General features: G+C 44.2%; 1 protein-coding gene across 5 annotated transcripts in view; it reads left to right on the top strand.

Moving 5' to 3' along the window:
• Positions 1-15,003, top strand: part of LOC100136088 (pro-interleukin-16) — a 56,543-nt gene that overhangs the window by 19,130 nt on the left and 22,410 nt on the right. For all 5 annotated transcript variants that reach the window (XM_090239139.1, XM_090239141.1, XM_090239136.1 and 2 more), the window contains exons 4-11: positions 5,549-5,691; positions 7,609-7,777; positions 10,247-10,393; positions 10,790-10,895; positions 11,521-11,669; positions 12,297-12,407; positions 12,795-12,909; positions 13,763-13,836. In XM_090239139.1, coding sequence (XP_090095265.1) covers positions 5,549-5,691; positions 7,609-7,777; positions 10,247-10,393; positions 10,790-10,895; positions 11,521-11,669; positions 12,297-12,407; positions 12,795-12,909; positions 13,763-13,836 — 1,014 coding nt within the window. The remainder of the gene's footprint in view (positions 1-5,548; positions 5,692-7,608; positions 7,778-10,246; positions 10,394-10,789; positions 10,896-11,520; positions 11,670-12,296; positions 12,408-12,794; positions 12,910-13,762; positions 13,837-15,003) is intronic.

The raw sequence follows: 15,003 nt of genomic DNA, 5'->3' as shown, positions 1-15,003 counted from the left end.
CGTCATTAGGATAACATGAGGACTATGTCACAAGACAATGTGATCCTATGTACATTCAGAGAGAACCCCAAGGTTACTCTAAAGTTCATGAATGAACTCTACTCATCAAGGTGGATTCGGTGGATTCCATGTTAGGTGGATTCCATGTCAACTCATTAATAATTCATTTGTTGATACTGAAGTGGAAGGCTGTCATATAAAAACTGTCATACAAAAATCCTACTGTTGATTATGACAAGACACACCTGGTGGGTGAGACAGAGGAGAGAGCTTGTTAGTGTCCAACCGGTCACAAATTAATTGAGAAGTTCACATAGAAAAAAAGTATTGATTCCTTTTCAAATCAACCCCTGAACTGGCCTAGGAGAAATGGAATTGAGCCCAATCCTGCTACTCTGAGCTGAGAGAAGGCTATGTCACAGGACAGTTGATAACAGACATTCAGATATATGGAAAAAGATCACAATTGAAACAAACATTGAGCAGACATTCACTGTGTTTTTACATTGTTTTTTATTTATATCCTGTGCCACATTAGAATGTGTGTTTAATACCTCTGGGTTGTTCTTTATATTCAGATAGAGATATATAATGGAAGAAGGAGAAACATTGAAGGAGATATAAAGAGGGGGTCCTTGTGCTGCAGGTTACTGTTTCACCCACCAGACCAGACTCAGCCACTGCACCCCACAGTCAGACTACAGCATTTTACCTCAAACAATGTGAAGCCATAGTGGGTGTGGGGCAATACCTTTACTATGGTTCCAAACATGGCTCCTGCATTTCATAAGGACAATGTCTTGTTAGATTTAAGTTAATCATATGGTTCTCTTTAAAAAGGAGCCTAAACACACTAGTGGTTGTCTCATAAAGTTAACTTACACACACTGTGGTACAGTTCATAGACCTATAAACGCTCTACCACTCTGCTATTTGTTCTGAAGCTGTCAACCCGTTAACTCAAGGTCTTGATTTGGTCATAAAGCTGGCTTTTATAACCCTGCATAGAGGTGCCCTTGTGTTGGCTCTGCTGGACTGGACTGTGTTGGTGTAAGAAAAGGCCAGGGGTGCCATATGTATCTAACGTCTCAGAGTAGGAGAGCTGATTTAGGATCAGCTTTGCCTTTTAGATCACGATGAATAAGATAATACAGATAGGGGTGACCTGATCCTAGATCAGCACTCCTACTCTTAGCTGCTCGATACACACGCAGTATGTACAGTGGCCCTAAAGTTATACGGTGGCCCTAATGGTCAAATTAGCTTTGTTCCAGGCAATGTGTTGCCTTAACCCCTCTGAAGATCCATCCCCAACTTCCCTGATTTTACTCTCTGAACAAACATATTTTATGCTATCGTGATATGTTGAAACCATCCATATGAACCATTCAAATCAGCATAATGCAGCTTCATCAACTGAGTGCTAGCCTTTTCACATACTTGTATCGCTCCTTGACTTATAACACCCTTGTCTAATGAATGGCGCCAGAGAAGTAGGCTGACGTTTTACGTGTTCCTATCCAATTGTGTTTCTTTGTGTTGTTTGTAACTTATTTTGTACCTTAATTTGTACATAATGTTGCTGCTATCGTCTCTTATGACCAAAAATAACTTCTGGACATCAGAACAGCGATTACTCACAACGATCTGGCAGAATCCAATTTTTCGTTTAACGAGTCTGACAAGCCCAACGCGAATGATATACAGCTTTCCCGGGAACAGGCCCAGATCCCCGTCATTTGCGCCAGAGGGCGGGCTGCCTTCTGAGAATTTGTAGGCGATCGGAAAAACCCCACTGCCATCCATTCTGCTAGCAAACGTGCAATCTTTGGAAAATAAAATAGATGACCTACGTGGAAGATTAAACTAGCAATGGGACATTCAAAACTGTAATATCTTATGCTTCACGGAGTTGTGGCTGAACGACAACATTATCAACATACAGCTGGCTTGTTATATGCTGTATCGGCAGGATAGAACAGCGACGTCTGGTAAGACAAGGGGCGGCGGACTATGTATTCTTGTAAATAACAGCTGGTGCAGGATATCTAAGGAAATCTCGAGGTTTTTCTCATCTGAGGTAGAGTATCTCATGATAAGCTGTAGACCACACCATCTTCCTAGAGAGTTTTTATCTGTGTTTTTCGTAGCTGTCTACATACCACCACAGACTGAGGCTGACACTATGACCGCACTCAATTAGTTGTATTCCGTCACAAGCAAACAGGAAAACGCTCACCCAGAGGCGGTGCTCATAGTGGCCGGGAACTTTAATGCAGGGAAACTTAAATTGGTCTTACCAAATTCCTATCAGCATGTTAAATGTGCAATCAGAGGGGAAACAACTCTGGACCACCTTTACTCCACACACAGAGACACATAGACAACTCTCCCTCACCCTCCATTTGGCAAATCTGACCATAATTATATCCTCCTGATTACAGGCAAAAATTTAAGCAGGAAGCACCAGTGACTCGATCAATAAAAAGTGGTCAGATGAAGCAGATGCTAAACTACAGGACTGTTTTGCCAGCACAGACTGGAATATGTTCCGGGATTGCTCCGATGGCATTGAGCAGTACACCATATCAGTCATTGGCTTCATCAATAAGTGCATCGATGACGTCGTCCCCACAGTCACCATATGTACATACCCCAACCAGAAGCCATGGATGACAGGCAACATCAGCAGTGAGCTAAAGGCTAGAGCTGCCGCTTTCAAGGAGCTAGACCCGGAAGCTTATAAGAAATCCTGCTATGCCCTCCGACGAACTGTTAAACAGGCAAAAGCATCAATTCAGGACTAATATCGAATTGTACTACACCGGCTCTGATGCTCATCGGATGTGGCAGGACTTGCAAACCATACAGACTACAAAGGAAAGCACAGCCGAGAGCTGCCCAGTGACACGAGCCTATCAGACGAGCTAAACGTCTTCTATGCTCGCTTCGAGGCAAATAACACTGAAACATGCATGAGAGCACCAGCTGTTCCAGAAGACTGTGTGCTGATGCTCTCCACAGCCGATGTGAGTAAGACCTTTAAACAGGTCAACATTCACAAGGCCGCAGGGCCAGACGGATTACCAGGACATGTACTGCGAGCATGCGCTGACCACCTGGCAAGTGTCTTCACTGACATTTTCAACCTCTCCCTGTCCGAGTCTGTAATACCAGCATGTTTTAAGCAGACCACCATAGTCCCTGTGCCCAAGAAAACTAAGGTAGCCTGCCTAAATGACTACCAGCCCGTAGCACTCACGTCTGTAGCCATGAAATGCTTTGAAAGGTTGGTCATGGCTCACATCAACACCATTATCCCAGAAGCCCTAGACCCACTCCAATTTGAATACCACCCCAGCAGATCCACAGATGATGCAATGTCTATTGCACTCCACACTGCTCTTTCCCACCTGGACAAAAGGAGCACCTATGTGAGAATGCTATTAATTGACTACAGCTCAGCGTTCAACACCATAGTGCCCTCAAAGCTCATCAATAAGCTAAGGACCCTGGTACTAAACACCTCCCTCTGCAACTGAATCCTGGACTTCCTGACGGTCCGCCCCCAGGTGGTAAGGGTAGGTAACAACACATCCGCCACAGTGATCCTCAACACGGGCCCATCAGGGGTGTGTATTTAGTCCCCTCCTGTACTCCCTGTTCACTCATGACAGCATGACCAGGCACAACTCCAACACCATCATTAAGTTTGCCGATGACACAACAGTGGTAGGCCTGATCAACAACAACGACGAGACAGCCTATAAGGAGGAGGTCAGAGACCTGGCTGTGTGGTGCCAGGACAACAACCTCTCCCTCAACGTGATCAAGACAAAGGAGATGATATTGGACTACAGGAAAAAGAGGGCCGAGCACGCCCCCATTCTCATCGATGGGGCTGTAGTGGAGCAGGTTGAGAGCTTCAAGTTCCTTGGTATCCACATCACCAACAAACTAACATGGTCCAAGCACACCAAGACAGTCGTGAAAAGGGCACGACAAAACCTATTCCCCCTCAGGAGACTGAAAAGATTTGGCATGGGTCCTCAGATCCTCAGAAAATTCTACATCTGCACCATCGAGAGTATCCTGGTTGCATCACTGCCTGGTATGGTAACTGTTCGGCCTCCGACCGCACGGCACTACAGAGGGTAGTGCATACGGCCAAGTACATCACTTGGGCCAAGCTTCCTGCCTCCAGGAACCTCTATACCAGGCGGTGTCAGAGGAAGGCCCTAGTTATAGACGGTTCTTTCTGCTACCGCACTGCAAGCAGTACCGGAATGCCAAGTCTAGGTCCAAGAGGTTTCTAAACAGCTTCTACCAACAAGCCATAAGACTCCTGAACATCTAATCAAATGGCTACCCAGACTATTTGCATTGCCCCCACCCACCCTTTTACACACCTGCTACTCTCTGTTGTTATAATCTATGTATAGTCACTTTAATAACTCTACCTACATGTACCTAAATTATCTCGACTAACCGGTGCCCCCGCACATTGACTCTGTACCGGTACCCCCCTGTATATAGTCTCCACATTGACTCTGTACCGGTACCCCCCTGTATATAGTCTCCAAATTGACTCTGTACCGGTACCCCCCTGTATATAGTCTCCACATTGACTCTGTACCGGTACCCCCCTGTATATAGTCTCCACATTGACTCTGTACCGGTACCCCCCTGTATATAGTCTCCACATTGACTCTGTACCGGTACCCCCCTGTATATAGTCTCCACATTGACTCTGTACCGGTACCCCCCTGTATATAGTCTCCACATTGACTCTGTACCGGTACCCCCCTGTATATAGTCTCCACATTGACTCTGTACCGGTACCCCCCTGTATATAGCCTCCACATTGACTCTGTACCGGTACCCCCCTGTATATAGTCTCCACATTGACTCTGTACCGGTACCCCCCTGTATATAGCCTCCACATTGACTCTGTACCGGTACCCCCCTGTATATAGTCTCCACATTGACTCTGTACCGGTACCCCCCTGTATATATTCTCCACATTGACTCTGTACCGGTACCCCCCTGTATATAGCCTCCACATTGACTCTGTACCGGTACCCCCCTGTATATAGTCTCCACATTGACTCTGTACCGGTACCCCCCTGTATATAGCCTCCACATTGACTCTGTACCGGTACCCCCCTGTATATAGTCTCCACATTGACTCTGTACCGGTACCCCCTGTATATAGTCTCGCTATTGTTATTTTACTGCCGCTCTCTAATTGCTTATTACTTTTCTTTCTTATTCTTATTTGTACTGTATTGTTGGTTAGTGGCTCGTAAGTAAGCATTTCAATGTAATGTTGTTTTCGGCGCATGTGACTAATGACATCTGATTTGATTTGAAGAAAACAAAGTTGAGCATGTTGGAACCTCATCTCTCTTGCGACTGTATTGGAGCAGGAGAGTACTGTCCCTGCATAGATAGCCCCCTTGTCCTAACGCTCTGTCCTATTGGCACAGGAGAATTCTACCCCTGCCTAGATATCCCCTTGTGCTAATTATCTGTCCTATTGGTGCAGGAGAGCAGTATCTGGAGGATGTGTGTAACGACGGGGGCGGGTGAGGAGGGTCTGGGCCGACAGACTGGCGATAGCAGCCCCCAGACGGAGGACAAAGAACCCAGTGTGGAGCGAGGGAGGAAGGGAGGAGGGGATGGACACAGGTAACAAGCCATACAGATATAAGCAGACTGCTATAATGCTTTATAACTTGTTGTAAGCAGGTCTGTGCCTTTATAATGTTTTCTTAAAGGGACACGTCGGGATTATATCAATGAGGTTCTTTATATACACTATATGTACAAAAGTATGTGGACACCCCTTCAAATGAGTGGATTTGGCTATTTCAGCCACACCCGTTGCTGACAGGTGAGTAAAATCGAGCACACAGCCATGCAATCTCCATAGACACTGGCAGTAGAATGGCCTTACTGAAGAGCTCAGAGACTTTCAACTTGGCACCATCATAGGATGCCATCTTTCCAACAAGTCAGTTCGTCAAATTTCTGCCCTGCTAGAGCTGCCCGGTCAACTGTAAGTGCTGTTATTGTGAAGTGGAAACGTTTAGGAGCAACAACGGCTCAGCCGCAAAGCGGTAGGCCACACAAGCTCACATAACGGGACCGCCATGTGCTCAAGCACGTAAAAATCACCTGTCCTCGGTTGCAACACTCACTACCGGGTTCCAAACTGCCTCGGGAAGCAACGTCAGCACAATAACTGTTCGTCAGGAGCTTCATGGAATGAGTTTCCATAGCCAAGCAGCCACACACAAGCCTAAGATCACTGTGCGCAATGCCAAGCATCGGCTGGAATGGTGTAAAGCTTGCTGACATTTGACTCTGGAGCAGTGGAAACGCATTCTCTGGAGTGATGAATCACGCTTCACCATCTGGTAGTCCAACTAATCTGGATTTGGTGGATGCCAAAAGAATGCTTCCTGCCCCAATGCATAGTGCCAACTGTAAAGTTTGGTGTAGGATGAATAATGGTCTGGGGCTGTTTTTCATGGTTTGGACTAGGCTCCTTAGTTCCAGTGAAGGGAAATCGTATTGCTTCAGCATACAATGACATTCTAGGCCAGTGGTTCCCAACTGTTTTGCTTACTGTACCACCAACTGAATTTTGCTCTGCCCGGAGGGCCCCTGAAATACCCCCTCATGTGCATTTTATCAGTAGACCTATGGTCTCATGAGTCTTCTCATGTAACCCCTGAGGATAGGCCAAACCTAGTACCCCTGGTTGGGAACCACTGTTCTAGATGATTCTGTGCTTCCAAGGTTGTGGCAACAATTTAGGGAAGGACCTTTCCTGTTTCAGCATGACAATGCCCCCTTGCACAAAGCTTGGTCCATTCAGAAATTGTTTGTCCGTGTGGAAGAACTTGACTGGTCTGCACAGAGCCCTTACCTCAACCCCATCGAACACCTTTGGGATGAATTGGAACGCCGACTGCGAGCCTGGCCTTATCGCCCAACATCAGTGTTCGGACTCACTGATACTGTTGTGGCTGAATGGAAGCAAGTCCCAACAATGCAATGTTCCAACATCTAATAGAAAACCTTCCCAGAGTCAGATAAACTCATGGATAATATTTGTATGTCTCTGTGTCCAGCATGAAGGATCTTAGAGGTACTTTTGCGAGCCAATGCTAACTAGCATTAGTGCAGTTACTGGAAGTCTATGGGTATCTACTAGCATGCTTCATACTGGACACAGAGACATACAGATGGTATCCATGAGTTCATCTGATTCTGGGGAGGTGGATAAGGGGCCTCATGGCCAAAATCCAGAAGTATCCCTTTCAGGTTTATTATTATTATGTTATGGCTTTCTATGTAGTACATTTTGAACTGATTCAACACGGCTGATAGCATAGTGCATTATACCTGTCAATTCATGGTTTTTCTAAGATGGCCGTACCAAGTCTTGTGTACATCAGTTTGGGGGAATGCAGATTGCCAAAGTGTACTGGCTAATGCACCAACACTGCCAAACAACAGTGGTTATTTTGTTATGTTTAGTTCTCAGAGAAAAGCTTCTGTCTAACTGTGTCTTTCTTCCTGCCTCTCCTGGAGCAGTTACCTTCAGAGTACAGACAAGCCTGCACCTTTTAACGGACAGTGTCTGAACGGCCATGGCAGGACAGAGGGGGAGAGGCAGGCTAAGAACGGCCATACTGCAAGGACAGAGGGGGAGGGAGGGAGGCAGGCCGCCTCCAGGAACAGCCACATAACAGCCTACAGTGAGGTAGTACCACTCACATCCCACTTGTTCTGTTGCTGAAATGAAGAAAAAATAAAAATGTTGGCACTTCATACCAGACCTGGGTTCAAATAGTATTTGTTTTACTTCAAATACTTTGAGCCTGCTTGGAGTTCCATGCAGTGGGAGAGGTTTGCACTTGTGGACTATTCAATTTTTTCCATAGACAACTGCTATGCTGGCCATTCTAAATGAATACATCCCACAATATGTTCCTGTGAGTCCCAAATGGCACCCTATTCCCTGTATAGTTCACAATTTTTGACCAAAGTATTGACAATATAGAGAATAGGGTACCATTTTGGACCCTCACTATAATACAGATTTGACACTCCACCTGTGTTACAGTAGTTTATTCTCCGCCATCCCTCTAGCCACTAAGTCTGTGTGGGTCTGGCATTTCTTCACATAGTGTAGCCACATTCCCATCCTACACCCACCAGACACTGGTCCCAGACAACACTTGGCCCAGATGGAATCTGTGGGGCAGAATATCTGCATTGCTTCAGAAATGGAATGAGTTGAAATGAAACCAAACAGTGCAGTAAAGCCTTCCTAGCCACAGTCACTGCACCGACCCTATGCAGTGTAGTTGTACGGGATAAAGAGCTGCGTAGTAACATTGGCAGAGACAGTTCCAAAGGATCAATCAATCAAATTGATGAGGGCCCATCCTCATTTGGCTGAACCGTGTAGAAAAGAGTCTCAAAACAGAAATTGAATAGGAAGAGATGACTTACTCTGCAGTTGGCTATTTGGTGAAAAGGGAGAGAGAGATTAAATTTCCCAGTAGGGTCATATCTCATGAATGGATATAGAGTGTGAGTTCTGGCTTAAGAGTTCATTCTACTTCCCCCACTGCTGTTGAAGCAGCTTTCACACTACGTGGAAGGAAGGCCCTCTCACATCTTCCTCCCTCATCCAATGTGTAATCATTTTACAGAGATCGGACTGAGGACATGTTGAAGCTCTCTCATGCTAGGTCACACTACATCTGACCAAGCCAAGTCCCCATCTGTTTGAGATGATACAGAAGTCTATACTGCAGAGACTCAGAGGGAGAGAGAGACAAAGGATGTGACAGAGAGAGAGAGAGACAGAGAGAGAGAGAAAAACAGAACGAGACAATAATTTGTGCCAGGTGTGATATCCCTCCTAAATAGCTCGGGATAATGTTCCTATCGACCCAGTAAGGCCAGCAGGCTAGTCTCTTTTTATTAGTATGTAACTGTTATGAAAGTTGTATTTTTTAAACGCCACTTTAAACGTGTACATGACACTGCAACAAAATTTCCCCATGGGATACAATAAAGTCAGTAAAGTAAAGAGAGAGAGAGAGAGGGAGAGAGGGAGAGAGAGAGAGAGAGAGAGAGAGAGAGAGAGAGCAAGTGAGAGAGCAAGTGAGAAAGAGAGATACAGACAGAGAAGAAGAGAAGGAAGGGACAGACAGCAGGACAGAATGTCTAGAACATGTGACAACTTTGGACTCTGCTGATTGTGTTTTGAACCCTGTTTCAGTCTCTCCTTCAAATGTTTCCTATAAGACTCCGTCCTGCCTCTAGCAGAGAAATAGCAGTGGTGGAAAAACTACCCAATTTCCAATCTTGAGTAAAAGTAAAGATACCTTAACAGAAAATGACTCAAGTAAGTGTAAGTAATCTAGTAAATATACTTAAGTATCAAAAGTAAAAAATAAATGAATAAATTGTTTTAAGCAAACCAGACGGCATCATTTCCCCCCCACAGATAGCCAGGGACACACTCCAACACTCAGACATAATTTACAAATGAAGCATGTATGTTCAGTGGGTCCGCTAGATCAGAGGCAGTATGGATGACCAGGTATGTTCTCTTGATAAGTGTGTGAATTTGACCATTTTCCTGTCCTGCTAAGCATTCAAAATGTAACGAGTACTTTTTGGTGTCAGTGAAAATGTCTGGAGTAAAAATTACATTATTTTCTTTAGGAATGTAGTGAAGTAAAAGTAAAAGTAGTCAAAAATATGAATAGTAAAGTACAGATACACAAAAAACGACTTAAGTAGTACTTTCAAGTATTTTTACTTAAGTACTTTACACCACTGAGAAATAGTATGTGTTGTTATGGAGAACAAATTGAAAACAGGAAATTCAATAATCAAATCAGACTTCTCTAACTGAAGTGAGAAGGTGTTTAAATATATTAACTAATATATTCCAGAAATTATCCAAAAAGGCAGTCAATGGCCAAATGCAGTTTTAGATATTTTAGTAGCTTATTAGTTCATTTTAATTCCACCAATTTCTTCCAAACATTTAAATATTATATTCACACGTTTTATTTGGAATAATTCTGTGTCTTACCCAATCAGTATAAGTCCAAATAATTCTCTCCAATCATAGAAAGATTGGCACTTGTACAACATTAAATTCTATAACGATTCAACTTTGAGTCCTTTCTGTGTGTTTTTGTAGGAAAGCTCAACATGTGAGCAGCAGCCCCAGTCCCCTGGAGGTCTAACCCTGGCCCCCCTGCACTCGGCCCCCCTGTGCCTGGCAGACCCCCTGGCAGTGACCAACTACACAGAGACAGAACAAACTGGGAACAACAACCACCTCAAGGTATCAATTAGGACTCTTCTGAGTCCTCTTGATAAACATTCACAGCCTGTTTGGTTCTGTGTATCGTCATTATCTTTAGGCTTTAACTTTTTAAATTGTTGTTTGAACGTCCATTTCCCTCCAAGAGTGGATGAATACCTTGGTTGAGTTCAGTAGGGCACATCATTGTAAAACATTTTGAAACAGAAAACAAAACGTCCAGGTAGTCCTTCCTTATTCTGGGTACCAGTCTGTTAAGCTAACATTCTACTCCTCCAGGGTAGCACAGGATATGGAGTACAAGGAGTGGAATGTAAGCGAAACAGACTGGCAACCAGCCTGGTCTGCCTCTGTTTCAGTGTGTTTTCCTCCGTTTGGTGCCTAATGAACATCACCCTGGTGTGCTGTGTGCTGTAGTTGGCAATCCCAGAGGTGAATGAGGACAGAGGTTGGGACACAGAGAGGAGAGGACATGGTCTTCAGGGACAGACAGTCTGCAAGAGGACCCGCTCCAACTCTACCAGTAACACACACACACACACACGCGCACGCACGCACGCACACACACACACGCACGCACACACACACACGCACGCACACACGCACGCACACACACACACACACACACACACACACACACACACACACACACACACACACACACACACACACACACACACACACACCAATATGGGGCCTGTAAGGCAGTTGTCATGAGTTTCCTGTGGTACATCATTAGATACTATTAAGTGATTTCCTTCCTTTCCTACAAGAACATGAGGACATCATCATCTCTAACTGGATGTTGAGTTTGTCACATCCTGCACAGATGTTTTATAAACTCTGGAAATGACTGAATATAATGATGCTTTAAATTGACCTGGGTATGTTTTGTAAGTCACTTGTTTTAACAAATGTCATTCCTTGCTGTGTGAGCAACTAGCCTTTCCCTGTTTTGACCTGCTTTTGTGATGAGTAACCAAGCCTCTTGTTAGCTCCCAGAGAAAATGTCGTAGGCTTTAGCTCACTGGGCTAATGTGGTATTGAGGGAAGCAGATAACCCAGGTTCCATACAGTTGGTGTCGGGGGTTTTTGCTTGGTCTCTGGATGGTATTGAATCACATGGCATTGTATTGCATTGTGCTCAGGTGTCCATCCATACTGGATTGGAGACCTGGACACCATTATCCTGAAGACGCCTGAGCTTTGCGGGAGCAACACCCACGGAACCGTCGGTTTCTTTGGCAGCAGGAAGTCCCAGTCCCAGCAGCTGGAGTTTCCTCACAACCCCAACCAGGTGTGTGTGTGCGCCTGTCTGCCTACCTGCCTTGAGAGTTTCTGTACCTGCAAATGCTCTGATTACAATGAATCCAGATTGGTACTGACTCATTACATTCCTGAGGTTTCTACGGTAGCTGTTGCTCCCATTGCCCTGTTTGTTCAATTTGAGTTCTCATGCAGACAGCAGGTTTTTCAAAAAATAATAAACGTTTTGATTCAATTAAGTTCTTGGAAGGGGACTAAACTATTTCCTCTTTTTTCATTATAATCACGACATAATTCAATTATTCGCTCATACAGTGAGAGACCGTCAGAGTGAGACAGAGAGAGGAGAAAAATATGTATCTGTTCAGAACGTCAGAACAATACGAAAAGAAGAGAGATTAAAAACAGGTGTAGAAATCACTTCCAAAAAGCATCTGGAACTAGTCAACTCAATTTGTCAGCCTTCTTCCTGCTTTGCAGAACTTGGCTAGTGAGCGAGGAAAAGTGTGTGTGTGTGAAACCAGTGTGTGTGTGTGTGTGTGAAACCAATGTATGTGTGTGTGTGCGTGAGGCCTCGCCTCACGTGTGTGTGGAACCTGACTAAGGGTGTTGTCTCCCATCTGTCCCCCTCCTCCCCCTTCTCCTCCCCCCTCCCCAGCCCGTTCCCCGTCCCTCTCGCTCTCTTAGCTCCGCCCATCTGGTCCACTCCTGCAGTAACGTCCAAGCCTTCATCATCTGTAACATTGTGCTGATGAAGGGCCATGGCAAGGTAATTATGCAGCCATGGCAAGGTAATTATGCAGCACGTTTGAACATCTGCTCCAGGAGCTTGAACGCAGCCCGTGGCCCTGAGGCTAATCCATAATAAAGCATCATTGTTTGCTCTACCATGGAGTACTATGGAGTAGCATCCAATCTTTAAACATACTAATGATGAGTTGTTGCTTTGGCCCTGGCTTCTCCCTGACCATATAACCTAATGGGAAAACTCCTAGTTACATTTAAGCCCACCCCCTCAGTGCTATTGGCCGGGTTAATCTTTTTTGTTACCAGAAATGAAACTACAAATGACCTCTTTAAAGGGGGTGAATACTCCTCCTTAAAGGTGCAATCTGTAGTTTCAAGTCTCTCCTAACTGTTGTATTGTCCCATGCAGGGTCTGGGGTTCAGCATTGTGGGGGGCAGGGACAGCATGTACGGACCCATGGGTATCTACGTCAAGACCATCTTCGCTGGAGGGGCCGCGGCTGCCGATGGCAGACTACAGGAGGGTAAGAGGAGAAGGAGAGACTCATTGCTTTTGTTAAAATGGTACTACAACAACAGAGTTGATCTCAGTCCAACACTAACATACACAAAAGTCTACACACATCCAGTAGCCTTCCTGGACTGCTGGACCAGTGTTGGTGACCACTGTCTTACACTATGGCATATGGCTAGAATAGCCGCCCCGTAGCACTCACTTCCGTCATCATGAAGTGCTTTGAGAGACTAGTCAAGGACCATATCACCTCCACCCTACCTGACACCCTAGACCCACTCCAATTTGCTTACCGCCCAAATAGGTCCACAGACGACACAATCGCAATCACACTGCACACTGCCCTAACCCATCTGGACAAGAGGAATAACTATGTAAGAATGCTGTTCATCGACTACAGCTCAGCATTTAACACCATAGTACCCTTCAAACCCATCATTAAGCTCGAGACCCTGGGTCTCGAATCCGCCCTGTGAAACTGGGTCCTGGACTTCCTGATGGGCCGCCCCCAGGTGGTAAGGGTAGGTAACAACATCTCCACCCCGCTGATCCTCAACACTGGGGCCCCACAAGGGTGCGTTCTCAGCCGTCTCCTGTACTCCTTGTTCACCCACGACTGCGTGGCCATGCACGCCTCCAACTCAATCATCAAGTTTACAGACAACACTACAGTGGTAGGCTTGATTACCAACAACGATGAGACGGCCTACAGGGAGGAGGTGAGGGACCTTGGAGTGTGGTGTCAGGAAAATAACCTCTCACTCAACGTCAACAAAACAAATGTCTCTCTCTCTCTCTCTCTATCTGTGTCTCTCTGTCTCTCTGTCTCTCTGTCTCTCTGTCTCTCTCTCTCTGTCTCTTAGGGGATGAGATCCTGGAGTTGAATGGAGAGTCTTTACATGGACTAACTCATGAGGATGCACTACAGAGATTCAAAGTAAGACTGCAACACCACAACAAATCATCATATTACAACGTTATTACAGCCATATTACAACATTATTACAGCCATAATACAACATTATTACAGCCATAATACAACATTATTACAGCCATATTACATTATTACAGCCATAATACAACATTATTACAACCATATTACAACATTATTACAGCCATAATACAACATTATTACAGCCATAATACAACATTATTACAGCCATAATACAACATTATTACAGCCATATTACATTATTACAGCCATAATACAACATTATTACAGCCATATTACAACATTATTACAGCCATATTACAACATTATTACAGCCATAATATAACATTATTACAGCCATATTACAACATTATTACAGCCATATTACAACATTATTACAGCCATAATACAACATTATTACAGCCATAATATAACATTATTACAGCCATATTACAACATTGTTGCAGCCATATTACAACATTGTTACAGACATAATACAACATTATTACAGCCATAATATAACATTATTACAGCCATATTACAACATTATTAAAGCCATTTTACAACATTGTTACAGCCAAAATACAACATTATTACAGCCATATTACAGCCATATTACAACATTATAATTGGGGCGGCAGGGTAGCCTAGTGGTTAGAGTTGGACTAGTAACCGGAAGGTTGCAAGTTCAAACCCCCGAGCTGACAAGGTACAAATCTGTCGTTCTGCCCCTGAACAGGCAATTAACCCACTGTTCCTAGGCCGTCATTGAAAATAAGAATTTGTTCTTAACTGACTTGCCTAGTTAAATAAGGTAAAATAAAATAAAATAAATCATTACAGCCATATTACAACATTATTACAGCCATAAAACAACATTATTACAGCCATAATACAACATTATTACAGCCATTATACAACATTATTACAGCCATAAAACAACATTATTACAGCCATAATACAACATTATTCCAGCCATAATACAACATTATTACAGCCATTATACAACATTATTACAGCCACAATACATGATTACAGCCATATTACATTATTACAGCCATAATACAGCAATATTACAGCCATATTACAATATTATTACAGCCATATTACATTATTACAGCCATAATACAGCAATATTACAGCCATATTACAATATTATTACAGCCATATTAC

Source organism: Oncorhynchus mykiss, chromosome 6, assembly GCF_057628025.1.
Source record: "Oncorhynchus mykiss isolate SJ-2025 chromosome 6, ASM5762802v1, whole genome shotgun sequence".
NCBI classification, from domain to species: Eukaryota; Metazoa; Chordata; class Actinopteri; order Salmoniformes; family Salmonidae; genus Oncorhynchus; species Oncorhynchus mykiss.
This window is presented reverse-complemented; position numbering and strand designations above follow the sequence as displayed.